The sequence below is a fragment of the Equus quagga genome, unplaced genomic scaffold (assembly GCF_021613505.1).
Source record: "Equus quagga isolate Etosha38 unplaced genomic scaffold, UCLA_HA_Equagga_1.0 HiC_scaffold_1382_RagTag, whole genome shotgun sequence".
NCBI classification, from domain to species: Eukaryota; Metazoa; Chordata; class Mammalia; order Perissodactyla; family Equidae; genus Equus; species Equus quagga.
Genome location: NW_025792565.1, coordinates 12,500 through 27,591, shown reverse-complemented (window position 1 = coordinate 27,591; position 15,092 = coordinate 12,500). Strand labels below are relative to the sequence as shown.

Below are 15,092 nucleotides of genomic sequence, written 5' to 3'. Positions count from 1 at the left end.
CTCATTTGCTGGCGGGAATGGGAATGGGATGCCTACTTTAGAGGAGAGGCAGTTGCTTAAAACAAAGCCTACCCTTACCATATGATACAGCAGTCATGTTCTTTGAAATTACCTGAATAAATAGAAAACATGTTCACAAAAATCTCTCTACATGAATGTTTATAGGAACTTTATGCATAATTGTCAAGACCTAGACATAACCAAGATAATTTCAGTAGATGAATGGAGAAACAATCATGGGTACATCCATAGGATAAAATACTCTTCAACGATGAATATAAATGAGGTTATCAAGACAAAACCATATGGAGAAACTTTAAAGTCATATTGCTAAGTGAAAAAAGCCAATATGATGAGGCTACACACTGTATGATTCCAAGCATGTGACATTCTAGAAAAGATCAAATAGAACACACAGAAAGATCACTGATTGCCAGGGATTTGGAGGGAAGGAGAAGGGGATGAATGAATAGGTGGAGCACAGGAGATTTTTAGGACAGTGCAAGTGTGCCATGATACAGAAATGACGGAGACATGCCATTTCACATGAGCCAAAGCCCAGAGATTGTATGACACAGTCAACACTAATGTAAACTATGAACTTTCATGCATCAATTTGGCTCATCAAATGTGACAAACATATTACTGTAATACAAGATATAAAATATAGGGAAAACTTGTGCAGTTAGAGGGGTTAGTGGGAAATCTGTACTTTCTGATCAAGTTTTCTGTAAACTTAAAACTGATCCTAAAAAAAACAGTCAACTAGGAAAAAGGAGATTAAAGACTGGCACATTAATACTCACCCACGATGACTGACTGATGATAGAAACAGACGATCTTTCATTCCATTAATTTGATCTTATTTCATCCCACAACTAGAAGGACCTGCAACTAAGATATACAACTGTGTACGGGGGGGGTGTGGGGAAATAAAGCAGAAAAAAAAGAAAAATTGGCAGCAGTTGTTAGCCCCTGCCAAAAAGAAAAGAATTTGATCTTATTTCAATAAGCCATTATGGTGCTCTATGAGGCCTGCAGCCTGAGAACTGGAAGAGAGAAGAAACTTCCATTGAACGCCTTGTTACGAGCCCAGCACCGTATACTCTGAGAAGTGAAATGAGTGCCTTCATTACTATCAGTAGTGTCTGGAACTCCCACGAAGATAGTGTCCTGGTGAGGCTTTGTGTGTGACCTTCATAGACATAGAAAGAAATGTTACCTTGATTTATATCGTAGATAACTGTGAGGCAAGAGATTCCTGGAGTTCTTTTCCACGAAGGGGCAACTCTCAGGGAATCGCCCAAAGTCTGTAATGTCTGCAGCTGGAGCCCACTGTTGGTCGGTGCTAAGATGACTGCTTGATGTACAGTCCATCTGATGACCTTTGGGTCCAGTCTTTCATCAGATTTACCCCAATTAATAAATTAAAAGCAACTCTGTCTGAGCTCCATCACGTACGAATGAGGTGATGTTGTCCCTGAAGTCTAGGAACTCCCACTGCATTTCGCTCAGGGAGTCCTAAGGAGGTCTGAGAGATGGGTGACCTTATTCAACACCATGGCACCTGGCAAGGGACTGAAAAAAGGGAAGGCCACCCTCTCCTGCAGGTAGGATATCCCAGAGGGCCCAGGTTCAGCTCCACCTTGTCTCCAGGAGGTCTCAGGAGCCATGCTGAGCTCCTGAAGTGCTGTTTCCATGTCTCAAGACAAACTGGACTGCTGGATGGGTGGTCCTATGTTCAGGACCATGTACTGTCAGGACAGCCTTGCAGGTAGAGATCATTGAAGCTCTTATGGCCTACAGACTGACACCTAGGGCAGGCTCTTGCATCAGACGCCTACAGACAACTTAAAGCCACCATGGGTACCCCAGGAGGCAGGAGGGAATGTCACTGAGGCCTCTATAGTGAAAGAAACTCTCAGGCCACTAACAGGACTGTTTGCTCTACGACAATCTGCAGAAAGTCTCTAGACTTTTGTGGTAGGGGTGGCATTCAAGGTGGCAAATTTGCAAGTAACAGCACAAACAGGCTCAAGTAAAATGTGTAAACAAGGAACATACGGCCTCCCAAACACCAAGAGAACCTCGTACATTTTGTGGGTCCTGAGAGGAACAACTGCTATTTCTTCATGGCGTCAGAGATGGAATGGGTCTCCGATATCAAATTATTTCCAGAAATTTCACAAACTTGTAAGGGCCTCAATTCTATGTGTGGCAATGTGCCATCCATTTTTGTGAGCTCATTTTTTCAATATTTGTAAATCCTGAATGATCTAAGAGGCCATGTCATTAATGTAATGTCACACCTGTGATCTTGGAGACACCAGGATGCAGGTTCAGACCCCGCCTGCAATGACTGTGGGAGGGCACAGCTGTGGAAGATCCATGAGGACAACCCAGTAAAAGGGCATCATGTCCCTTCAGAGGGGAAGGCCAAGTGCAGCTGAGAGGCTGTGAACACAGGACTGCACAGAACAGACTTAGCCAAACCTGTGAGAGCAGGGTATTTATCTGTTGCTGATTTGTTGTAGAGAGCAATTTCTATAATGCGGAGTCTGTGTGGTGCAAACACAGCTGCAAGGTTGAGGTAAACCAGATTCTTTCCAGGGTTAAGAAGACAAATGGGGTTGTTAAAAAGAAGACTGGGAATAACCAACCCTTCAATCAATCAACTAACTAGGTTTTCTAAACTGTTGTCAGTCCTTCAGGCCCTGTGTAATTTACTTTGGACCATATTAAATACTCGATTTGTGGGGTAACATCCCTGGAGTCCCAACTGGTCAAGCCAACTTGTAAGTGGCAGACTTCATTTAATTTTAATTCTTTTCTTTTTTTTTTTTGAGGAAGATTAGCCCTAACATCTGCTGCCAATCCTCCTCTTTTTGCTGAGGAAGACTGGCCCTGAGCCCACCTTCCTCTACTTTATATGTGGGATGCCTACCACAGCACGGCTTGCCAAGCGGTGCCATGTCTGCACCTGGGATCTGAACCAGCGAAGCCCGGGCCGCTGAAGCGGAACATGCAAACTTAAACAACTGTGCCACTGGGCCGGCCCCTTAATTTTAATTCTTGATCACTGGATCAGAGCTTACCAGCACCCTATGGAATATTTTAGGACAGTGAGTGCTATGACATTCAGAATTTAGGCAAAACCATAGTTCTAATGGTTAAGGAGAAATACCTGTCCTATTTGTCCTCTATATTATATTCATTAACACCCCTATGATCATCAGGCACTTTCTGTAAATTTAATGGGATCCCAGGCATAACTGTAATTTGACACCTAGGATTGATTAACTGCTTGACAGTTGCTGAATTAGTTCATTACATCATATAGCAAAGTTACTTCAGAACTATATTGTAGAGGCCCAAAAGCCAAGTGTACCTCTATCTGTTTTGTTACGTAAATTATTTTAGTATATTATGGTTTTCCAATTCGTTCAAACTGGACCTCTCTTTCAGTATTTTTTTCTTTTGTTCCCTCCCTCTTGTCCTTCCCTGTTTAGTTTTTTTTTGGTCGTCTGTTATACTTTGGGTGCAAAGGCATCCTCTCTACCCTAGTATTTTTGTTCCCAAGGACCTCAACAGCGCCATCAACTATAGGAGCCTCCCTGATGTCAAATGGGTGCTTTAGTGAGGTTAAGGTCCCTAGACTTAAGTCAGATTTCAACTAATCCCTTTGCTGTGTCGCAGTGGTGCCATGCGTGCGTCCCCTATAATCCCAAGGGTCAGCATCTTTGTCACAGCAGAGGCAGGAGCAGCTGAAGCAGCGGTACTCAAGGGTCCTGGTGAGCCTTCTGCTGGTGAGGGTGTGGACTCCACCATCCACCTACTGGCTACCCTTCCCCCTCTCTTCTCTTTGTCCTTTTTTTTTTTTAAGATTTTACTTTTTTCCTTTTTCTCCCCAAAGTCCCCCTGGTACACAGTTATGTACTTTTAGGTGTGGGTCCTTCTAGTTGTGGCATGTGGGACGCTGCCTCAGCATGGCTTGATGAGCGGTGCCATACCCACGCCCAGGATTCAAACCGGTGAAACCCTGGGCCACGGAGGCAGAGCTCGAAAACTTAACCACTCGGCCACGGGGCCGGCCCCCTCTTTGCCTTTTTAAATGACAGCAGTTTCATGAGTGACCACAATGCGCCCTCCTCTTGCACTGAGTATAGTCCCCCTGTACCACCCCCATCCCTGGGGTATTTAAGAGCCACAGCAGCCGCTGTCACATCTTCACTCTAAGACACAGATGAATCCCGGCAAAGACACTGAAACAGGGCCATGTTATACAGAACTCAATTCCATATCCTGTTCTCAAATGCCCATAAATTCTTGAAATTTCCAACTCTGCTCAGTTGAATCTAGAACTGGTGGGTCAACAATGGAACACTGGGCAGCACAGCTCACAGCCCAGCTCCCCAGCGAGCAGGAGCCCACAGCGCACGCCGCCACCAGGCAGCAGAACAGGAGAGCAAGTCAGAGCAAGAGAAGACAGACCCACAGGTGGGGTCATGTCTGAACATGCTGCTCAGGGCACCAACTGTCATGGTCACCTGCAGAGGGGTGGTTCCCTTGTTGAGACTGATGCCAGGGTGGCGCGCGCGCGCGCGCACACACACACACACACACACACACAGGGTAGGAAAAGGCTTAGGATTCACATAATAGAGGTCCAAAGGGAGGGCTGGGCCTCTCAAGCAGCTCTGACAGGGCTCAGAAAGCAAGGAATGGAGCCTGGCCTGGGGGTTCACTGGGCCTGGGGGTGGGGCCGGGGCGAGAGCTCTGCACACAGGCAGGGGCTGGGGTGGTGGGAATCTCCTGCCTGCTCTAGAGGAGACAGCACCCAGGCTTCCTCCTCAGCTTGTCCAGGTCGGGGCACAAGGGGAGGAGGGTGGGTTCGGCTTAAGCTGTGAGCAGTCACCAAAAATGTGGAGGGCAAACATGGATAAAACTATATGAATTTGCAATTGCTTGTTTTTATATAAAGAAACACAAGCAGGGGGCGGCAACAAGTGCCGGAGACTAGCCGAGCCCGAGCCATGCCCGCCGCCGACACCGCCGGGCCGCCCGTTGCGGGCGCAACGCATGGAGCGTGAGCGACGGCGGTCGCCGGGCTGAGCCGCGCCGAGCGGCCGGGACGTGGATGCAGCCGCGATCTCCCGCCCCCGCCCCGCTGAGCAGGAGCTGCTCCCGGACAAGATATGAGAAATGAGTGTTGGACGTCGAAGAATAAAGTTGTTGGGTATCCTCATGATGCTAAATGTCTTCATTTATTTGATTGTCGAAGTCTCCAAAAGCAGTAACCAAGAAAAAAATGGAAAGGGGGAAGTAATAATACCCAAAGGAAAGTTCTGGAAGATATCTGAACCTCCTGTGGCATATTGGAACAGAGAACAGGAAAAGCTGAACAGGCGATACAATCCCATTTTGAACATGTTGACCAACCAGACAGGGGAAGTATACGGGTTTTCTAATATAAGCCATCTGAATTATTGTGAACCTGACCTGAGGGTCGCATCAGTAGTTTCAGGCTTTGACAATTTGCCTGACAGGTTTAAAGACTTTCTTCTGTATTTGAGATGTCGAAATTACTCACTGCTTATAGATCAGCCAAATAAGTGTGCAAAGAAACCCTTCTTATTGCTGGCGATTAAGTCGCTCACTTCACATTTTGCTAGAAGGCAAGCAATTCGGGAATCCTGGGGCAGAGAAACCAACGTGGGGAACCGAACAGTGGTGCGAGTCTTCTTACTGGGCCAGACGCCCCCAGAGGACAACCATCCTGACCTTTCAGATATGCTGAAATTTGAGAGTGAGAAGCACCAAGACATTCTTATGTGGAACTACAGAGACACTTTCTTCAACTTGTCTCTGAAAGAAGTGCTCTTTCTCAGGTGGGTGAGCACTTCTTGCCCAAACGCAGAGTTTGTCTTTAAGGGCGATGACGATGTGTTTGTGAACACCCATCACATCCTGAATTACTTGAATAGCTTATCCAAGAACAAAGCCAAAGATTTGTTTATAGGAGATGTGATCCACAATGCTGGTCCTCATCGGGATAAGAAACTGAAGTACTACATCCCAGAAGTTGTTTACACTGGTGTCTACCCGCCGTATGCGGGCGGAGGCGGGTTCCTCTACTCTGGCCATCTGGCCCTGAGGCTGCACAGTATAACTGACCAGGTCCTTCTCTACCCCATTGATGATGTTTATACTGGAATGTGCCTTCAGAAGCTTGGCCTCCTTCCGGAGAAACACAAAGGCTTCAGGACATTTGATATAGAAGAGAAAAACAAGAATAACATTTGTTCCTATCTAGATTTGATGTTAGTACACAGCAGGAAACCTCAAGAGATGATTGATATTTGGTCTCGGTTGCAAAATGCTCATTTAAATTGCTAAAATGTATGGAAACAAAATTTTGCATAGAAAGACTATATCTTGAATAGTTCCCACGTTATATTCTCTCCCATTAGGGGTAATGTCTATGTTAAATCATCAAAATTGCCTTTGTAAGTAGTATCCATTTGAGGGCCTTTAAACCCTGCAATGTGGTACTTTCTAAAGAAGGAAAGCAAAAGATCCTGATATTTTGTGGAGGATATGCTGGGGTGATTGCATCTGATCCTTTCTGCTGGCTCAGTGGTAATTATTTTCTAATTTGCTTCCCTTCTCATCTGGAATGATGTCTCTGAAGTTTGACCATTTTAAGTTATTTTTGTTTTACCCTCATTTGAAAATATTCCTACTTTCCATTATAATGGGTGAATTATCTGCAATTTAGGTGTTTATGAACCTATTGGCTACAAAGACTTTGTTATACATGATTCAGTGGTTTTTGTGAAATGGAATTTTATTTTTTTCTTGTGTTAGTCTAATCTGTTAATTTTGCAAAATGAGAATCACTGTGTGATCATTACCCAGTTTAATCTTGTAATGGCCTTATGGTTATAATAAAGAGAAAATTTAACTGTTCTTGTATTTGATTTGGGTGGTATCATAATAGTTCTCTGCTTTTAGTATTTGAAAATAATGTGTACGATTCCATAATGGCCAACTGAAGATTGAACTGACCCTGGCAACCTTATTGTGTTTTATGATTTTTCAACGTGGACCAGGAAAGTGTAGGTAACTTTTGAACTTCAAGTGAAGTTGCAGACCTTTTCATGTGATTTATCAGTTTAAAATTCCATGATTCTATTCCTGCTGTATTTTCACATGTTGCTTATACAAAATGACTCTTCTGACTAGTGACTGCTTCCCTGTCTCGGTGTAGAAGTGCCTGTGCGTTTATTTATTGTTCAGATCAAAGACCAAAACATTTTCTTAAATATATTTTGTGTAATATTTTATTTGTATACAGCGTTGTTGATGATATATTTAACTAGAGCATGATATTTTAAGTGTTAAGGTATAATGTGTTAAATAAAGCTAACTGTTATTTTGGAATTTTAAAAATTCATTTTGAGGGGGCTGTGAACTACTAGAGTGATAAAATTCTGCCAAACTGTTGCTTATATATACTATCTTATAACATGCTTTCTTGAAATATTTTTGTGTTTGTCGAGATGAGAATTCTTACCAGATGTGATGCTGGGGACTGTAAAGAGATGGAAATAAAGTCGCTGTATTTTTAAAAAAAAAAAAAAAGAAAAAAGAAACACAAGCAGGAAGCTGAAAAATTAATCAAAACTGTGTATTTGGGTGGTGACTTGAGTAACAGCACTGGAGGGGACCAGGGTATGTTGGCAAAGAGTCCTCTTAAGTTAGACTTTGCTATTTTACAGATTTATTTTAAAACAGTGAAACTGATATATATATTTTTTTAGCACTCTTTTATTTAGTTTTAACTTCTGTACATAGAAAACTATTCTAGGATTTAATTCCTTTAAATACCAATAGTTACAAAACTGCAAACCACAAAATAAAATTTTCAAATCTCTTTCTAACTAAAAGGACAAGTGGCATCCTAGTTTGTCCTTTCCCTGTAGCTCACACTATGAGTTTTGTCAGGAATGAGCAGTATATTTTAATGCAATAGGGGTGTGAGTTTAACTACTTAAGTGTATTTGATTTTCAAAGATTACGTAGGCTTTCAGAAGTTTTCCTCATATCAATTACAATAGAAATTCTATTGCTACAGCCTTTAAATTTCCATATTCTCTAGAAACAGGCACACAGAAACACGAATCTAAGAATGGAAAATGTGCTAAAAACTTTATACATTTCTCTCACATCCTGAGGTTCTTTTGTCTCAAAGGAAAAAAATTTCTACTTTGCTCCAAATGCTTTTGCTTCCCTCACATCCTATCTCTCAACTTGCAGTCTCAGGGCCCCCGTGCTAAGGGAAACGAGAGCCAAAGGGCTGCACAAGTCCATCGATAAAGGAATCCAAAGCAAAGAAACACAAACACTGGAACCAGCTCAGATGAGCAGCCTGCTTCCCACAGGACAGAAGGAAAGCCACGGTCAGAAGTTTCCGTGTTTCTGACCTCCTGGTGGAGACAGAGCCCTGGAGGGGGTCAGTCCCTGGAGAAGGAGGGGAGGGCACCTGAGCAGCCACAGGAAGGAGCTCTGGGAGCCCCACACACCCTCCTCTCCCCAGGGAACAGTGCACATGCTCCCTCTCTCAGGCTCCATTCTCACAGTGAGGAAACTCAGCTGGATCCAGTTTAAGGTTCTGACCCAAATGGACCCCAGATTAGCCCTAATCCAGGACACAGAGCTCCTGACTCTCACAGACTTTCTCAGTGTAAACAAATTACTCTGAGTGCACCCACACTGTGGATGCAAAACTCCAATTATGTCTAGAAACAGGCCCAAGGGAACCACAGCTACAACCTCAGAAAGGGCGTCACTCCCCACCCCATGAGCACGTGCACCCCCAGCTTTCCAGGGCTCTGCAGCTCCTCTCAGGAGAAAGGCTCCTTCCGTGGGTGTGTGAGCAGTAGGACACCTGCAGGGGGAGGCTCCCCAGGAAGGACAACTGGGCCTTCCCTCTGCAGGTTCAAGGGGGCCTCAGCTTAGACTCACTGCCCTCAGGCCTCTGTCCCCACTGGGGATTTTTTGGACCACGATTCATATTTTAAATACACAAACCCAGTGTTTGAACCATCCAACTGTAACACTCAAACCAGTTTTTATGTGGAAATGAGGGAAGAAAACTGTATGGCACTTTGCTGGCTCAACAAGAAACCCCACTCGGGGGCCAGCCTGGTGGCACAGCGGTTAAGTTCGCTCGTTCCGATCCCGGGTGCAGGCATGGCACTGCTTGTCAAGCTATGCTGTGGTAGGTGTTCCACATATAAAGTAGAGGAAGACGGGCACGGATGTTAGCTCAGGGCCAGTCTTCCTCAGCAAAAAGAGGAGGACTGGCAGCAGTTAGCTCAGGGCTAATCTTCCTCAAAAAAAAAAAAAAAAAAGACAAAAGAAATCCCACAGTAATGTACTGCATTCCAGGAGAAAAGATATCAATTAATTATTTCCATGACAAGAAATTGTTTTATAAACTATTAATCATACTTGAACACTTCAGGTCTGCATGTTTCAGCCCTGGAAATCCATTTGAACTCACCCAAAATAAAAGAACACATGTCAGAATACGAGTAACATGCTCAGGGAGGAAAAAATACAATTTTTAAATCATACAATGAACTACTGTAATATTTTATTTTCTCTGAAATTCACCTCTTTCTTCCGTCTTTGGAAACATTTTATATCGTCTTTCAAGTTGTATTGATGAAATAAACTTTTATTCACTGAAAACCTGAGACAAGAGAAAGTGAATCTATCTTTTGAAGCTGACAAACCCAGGGAGGGGCAGCGCTGACTGGACAGATCACGGGGAAAGTTTGCCCAGAGGAACCTCCAACCAAAGGATTTAGGATTGAAGGTCTGTGCCCAGGACACAGCCTGGGAGGAGAGGCCGAAGGAGTTCACACAACGCGCTTCCAGGCGGGGATTCGCTACTTTCTCTCAAGTAAAACATCCACAAACAAGAAACAAACCCTTTTAAAAGGGCCGCCCATTGATTGTGGGAAAATGATAAACAATTAAAATATCGGGTCTGTTTGTGGTTGATGACGATGCTGTGATTCGGAGACGGGAAGCTGATGTTCGGGAACGCGAGGAGCGATCTGGAAATTTAGGGATTTATTGTCGGTCCTGGAAGAGCTGGGGGGACAGGGTCGTGGATTGGAGGGCTTGCTACTCAGATATGTGGAAAACTCAGGACAAAGGAGGCCCTGGGGACCCCAGAGACCGCAGCCCCTCCGCGCACGGACCCCGGAGCCCGAGGCCCGACTGTCCTGCGGGCCCTCCCGCGGGCCCCGCACCGTCTGGGACACGCGGGGCTGCGGGCGCACAGCGGCCCAGAGACGCTCCGGCCCAAGTCGCCGCGCGCGCAGGCACCACAGGACCGGCTGCCCGCCCCGCCCCCACGCTGCGGCCGGAGGGGCCTGAGGGCCGAGCGGCGCCACCGCGGACTCGGGGCCGCAGACCCCGGAGGGGACCGCGGGAGGCCGGGCCCGCCCCGCCGCTTCCCACCACTCCCTCCTGCCCCAAACTCTGTCTCCCAAGCCCCGGCCAGAGCGCTCACCATTTCTTTTTTCGCTTGTTTCTCCTTCTCCCCAAAGCCCCGAGTACACAGTTGTATGTTCTTAGTTGTGGGTCCCTCTAGTTGTGGCATGTAGGACGCCGCCTCAGCATGGCCTGATGAGCGGTGCCATGTCCGCGCCCAGGATCCCAACTAGCAAACCCCGGGGCGCCGAAGCGGGGCGCGCGAACCCGGCCTGGGCCGCCCCCCTCTCACCATTGCTGTTTCCCGGGGACCCGGGGTCCTTCCCGCGATTCAGCACACGTCACAACGCGACAGAGTCAGCAGCTGAACACCGTGGGGTCTTTAACGGCAGGTGACCCGTGACCGGAAGGACTGTAGAACTACAGGAAGTCCAGGGTGGTTGCCCAGCGTCGCCCCGCCCACCTGCCCTGGCGCCGACCCTGATTGGACAGTTCGAAAGGCCCCTCGTCCTGAGTGACAGCGGGATGGAGATTACGTGTGTGAGCCGACCCAGAGCTGGCAGTTGGCCTCTATGGGGACTTTTCCGCTGAAATGCAATGCTGGGAGGCCACTCGGGGGGCTGTGACCCTTCTTTGCAAACACCCTTAACATCACCTCCCCGTATGTCATAATTAGTCTGTCTCCACTTTGGTCTTTGATCTTCCACCCTGCCCTTCCCCGCCTCCACTCATAATATTAAACAATCCTGTGGCCTCCCAAGCCCTTAGCCCTGGTGGGAAGTTGGAACCCGCAGCCCTAGCGGGGCGCAAGGCCTCTTCTCCGTCTAACCACAAGGTATGAGATGTTTTCATTCAAGTCTCAGGTGTACGTTTTACACTGCAGGGAAATTTACTTTAGATCATTGAATGTATCGTGGGAGAACTTTGAAATGTGAAAGTCTAGAATATCCCTAAGGAAATTCAATTCCTATTTGGACTGATAATAACAAAGAAAAGAAAAGGTTATGTCAATGTAGTATCTACCTGGAAAGTATTCATGTGCTTAAGAGATTGCCTTACGAAACTCTTTTTTTTTTTTCCTCCTTCTCCCCAAAGCCCCTCAGTACATAGCTGTATGTTTTAGTTGTGGGTCCTTCTGGTTATGGCATGTGGGATGCCCCCTCATTGTGGCCTGATGAGTGGTGCCAGGTCCATGCCCAGGATCTGAACCTGCGATACCCCAGGCCACTGAAGCCGAGCAGGCGAACTTAACCACTTGGCCATGGAGCTGGCCCCGCATTGTGAAACTCTTAATGCATTTATCTACTTGTTTGTAAAGTTTTGTGGGGTTTTTTTTTCTTTTGGAGGAACAATACACACCCAATTCTATCGAAACTTTACTGTCTACAACTCACTGGTCTTCAGTATATTCACAGATACTGTGCAATCATCACCACAGTCAATTTCAGAATATTTCCATCAGCTAAAAAGAAACCCCTCTACCCTTAACCTAGCACTGCCCTATGTTCCCACCTCGCTCGTGCAAGCGCCAGCCATAGACGACTATTAATCTATTTTCTGTATCTCTACATTTCTGTATTTGTTTACTTTCACATGAATGAAATTGTACAATATGTGGACTTTGTGTTTGATTTCATTCATGGTATAATTTTTTCAGGGGATTCCATGTGGTAGCATGTATCAATACTTGATTTTTTTTTAAATTTACATCTAATTAACAAGCAACCTTACATTCCTTTCAGGTGTACCACAGTAAATCTAGTTAAGATGCATCACCACATGTAGTTATGATTTTTTTTCTTGTGTTGAGAAATTTTAAGATCTACTCTCTTAGCAAATTTTAAATATACAATTCAGTATTATCAACTATCGTCACCATGCTGTACATTACATCCCCATGACTTATTTATGTTATAACACGAAGTGTGTACCTTTTGATTACCTTCTATATTTATTCCATCACAGTTACATCTGATCTATATTAAGTGTACACTTCATAGTGTGAAGTACACTGACATTGTGAAACCGATCTCCAGAACTCTTCATCCTGCAAAACTGCCACTCTCTGTGTATAAAACAACAGCCTACTTGCCCATGACCCCCAGGCCCTGACAACCACTGTCCCGATGTCTCTGTGAATCTGACTGCTCTAGATACCTCTCATCAGTGGAATCATATGGTTTTTGTCCTTTTTGGGACTGCCTTGTTTCACTTAGCATGATGTCCTCAAGGTTCACCCATCTTGTAGCATGTGTCAGAATTTCATGTCTTTTTAAAGCTGAATAATATTTTGTTCTGTGCGAATACCACATTTTGTTGATCCATTCATCCGTTCAGGACACTTGGGTTGCTTCTAGTTTTGGGCTACTGTGAATAATGCTCCTATGAACACAGGTGCACATATATCTGTTTGAGTCCACGTTTTGAATTCTTTTGAGTATATACTCAGAAGTGGAAATACTGGATCATGTGATAACACTCTCCGTAATGTTTTAAAAACTGCCATCCTGCTTTCCACAATGTCAATATGATTTTACATTCCCGCCAGAAGTGCAGAGGTTCCCATGGATGTTTTCGCTTTCTCGGTGTTCTTTGAAACACAAAAGTGATTAATTTTGATGAATTTCAAATTATCTATTTTTCTTTACTGGTTTTTCTTTTGGGGTCATATATAATATTCTTTGCCAAATCCAGGTTCATATTTTCCCATATGCTTTTTCCTAAGGGTATTACAGTTTTATCTCCGATTTAGGTCTTTGATCCATTTTGGCAAATTGTTGTATATAGTGTAATGTAAGAGTCCAACTTCAGTTTTTTGCATGTTGTTATCCAGTTGTCTCAGCATCAACTTTTGAAAAGAATATTCTTTCCTCATTCTTAGCACCCTCTTTTTGAGAATCAATTGACCATAGATGAATGGGTTTATGTCTGGAATCTCAATCAAATCCATCATTCTGTGTTCTGTCCTTGTGTCATTACCTCATTCCTTGATTACCATGCTGAGTAGTCAGATTTGAAATCAGGAAATGTTAATCCTACTGCTGTGTTTTACTTTTGGTGATTGGTTTGGCTATCGTGGTTCCTGTGCAATTCCATATAATTTATGAAACAGCTTGCCAATTTCCATTGTCAGCTTGAAAAGCAAATTTGCCTGTTATTTTATCTCAAAATGAGTTTATTCAAGAATAGGCGAAAGAATTGCAATTTAGGATGTGCATGCCATGGCAAACCCTACACAAAATCCAGCAAAGAAAAAGAGCTGCTTTTATACAGAAAAAGAGGGAGTAGGGAGGGGCTGTTCTAAATGAAAACCCGCGGGGGGAAAGTGACATTGCACTCATTGGTTGAACTGTGGCATTCCTCCTTGGCTGAGCCATTGCCCCGTGAGGAAAGGAAGGTTCCTTCAGTAGTCAAGTAATTTTTCTTCCTGTCGAAGATGAAAGCCATCATCTATTACATTTGGTATAATTGAGGATGTGTGACAGGCTGTGAAAGCTCCCCCTACAGGCCTTCCCAATTCCAATTTAGTTAAGGTTACTTTTATTAATATCCACAGTATAAAGAAGTCAGCTGAGATTCTGATAGGGATTTTGTTGAAAATCTAGATCATTCTGGGAAGTATTGCCATCTCAACAGTGTTAAATCTAAGGATTCACGAACAGAATCCATGAAATAGTGAACCCTGAAAAATAATTAATTTAAGGAAATTTAATTTCCTTTTCTGTAACTAATATCCTTTTGCATGTATGTACATTCACTAATGACTATCCAATAGCAGTGGTGCATAGATTGTAAATTTAAAACATCTAAAAGTATGCAATCCTTTTTCTGTCACTGCATGATTATCATAAATATGCATTTTGGGTACAACTCCCTTACTTTTGTCTTTTTCATTTTACATTTTGACCCCCTTCACCCATTTCTCCCACTCCCCACCCCCACCTCTGGCAACCACCAGTCTGTTATCTGTATCCATGAGTTTGGTATTTGTTTGTTTGTTTGCTGTATTTTTTAGATTCCACACATAAGAGAGAACATACGATATTTGTGTATCTCTGACATATTTCACTTAGTGTAATGTCATCACGGTCCAGCCATGTTTTGTTTTTGTTTTTGTTTTTTTGAGGAAGATTAGCCCTGAGCTAACATCTGCTGCCAATCCTCCTCTGTTTTTTGCTGAGGAAGACTGGTCCTGAGCTAACATCCATGCCTGTCTTCCTCTACTTTATATGTGGGACGCCTACCACGGCATGACTTGCCAAGCAGTGCCATGTCCACACGAGGGATCTGAACCGGTGAACCACAGGCCACTGAAGTGGAACGTACACCCTTAACCACCGCGCCACCGGCCAACCCCAAGGTCCAGCCCTGTTGTCACAAATGTCAAGAGTTCATTCTTTTTATGGCTGAACACTATTCCATTGTACCTGTATACCACAATTTCTTTATCCATTTATTTATTGATGAACACTTAGGCTGTGTCCTTATCTTGGCTACTGTAAATGATGGTGCAGTGAACATGGGGGTGCATATCTTTTTGAGTTAGCATTTTTGCTTTCTTTGTATAAATACCCTGAAGT

General features: G+C 44.3%; 1 protein-coding gene across 1 annotated transcript; it reads left to right on the top strand.

Moving 5' to 3' along the window:
* The first annotated feature begins 5,031 nt into the window (after positions 1-5,031).
* LOC124231957 (N-acetyllactosaminide beta-1,3-N-acetylglucosaminyltransferase 2) lies at positions 5,032-7,463 on the top strand. Its single transcript, XM_046648952.1, has one exon. It carries the CDS (start codon positions 5,203-5,205, stop codon positions 6,394-6,396), a length of 1,194 nt encoding a protein of 397 aa, XP_046504908.1. The 5' UTR covers positions 5,032-5,202; the 3' UTR covers positions 6,397-7,463.
* Positions 7,464-15,092: the final 7,629 nt, after the last annotated feature.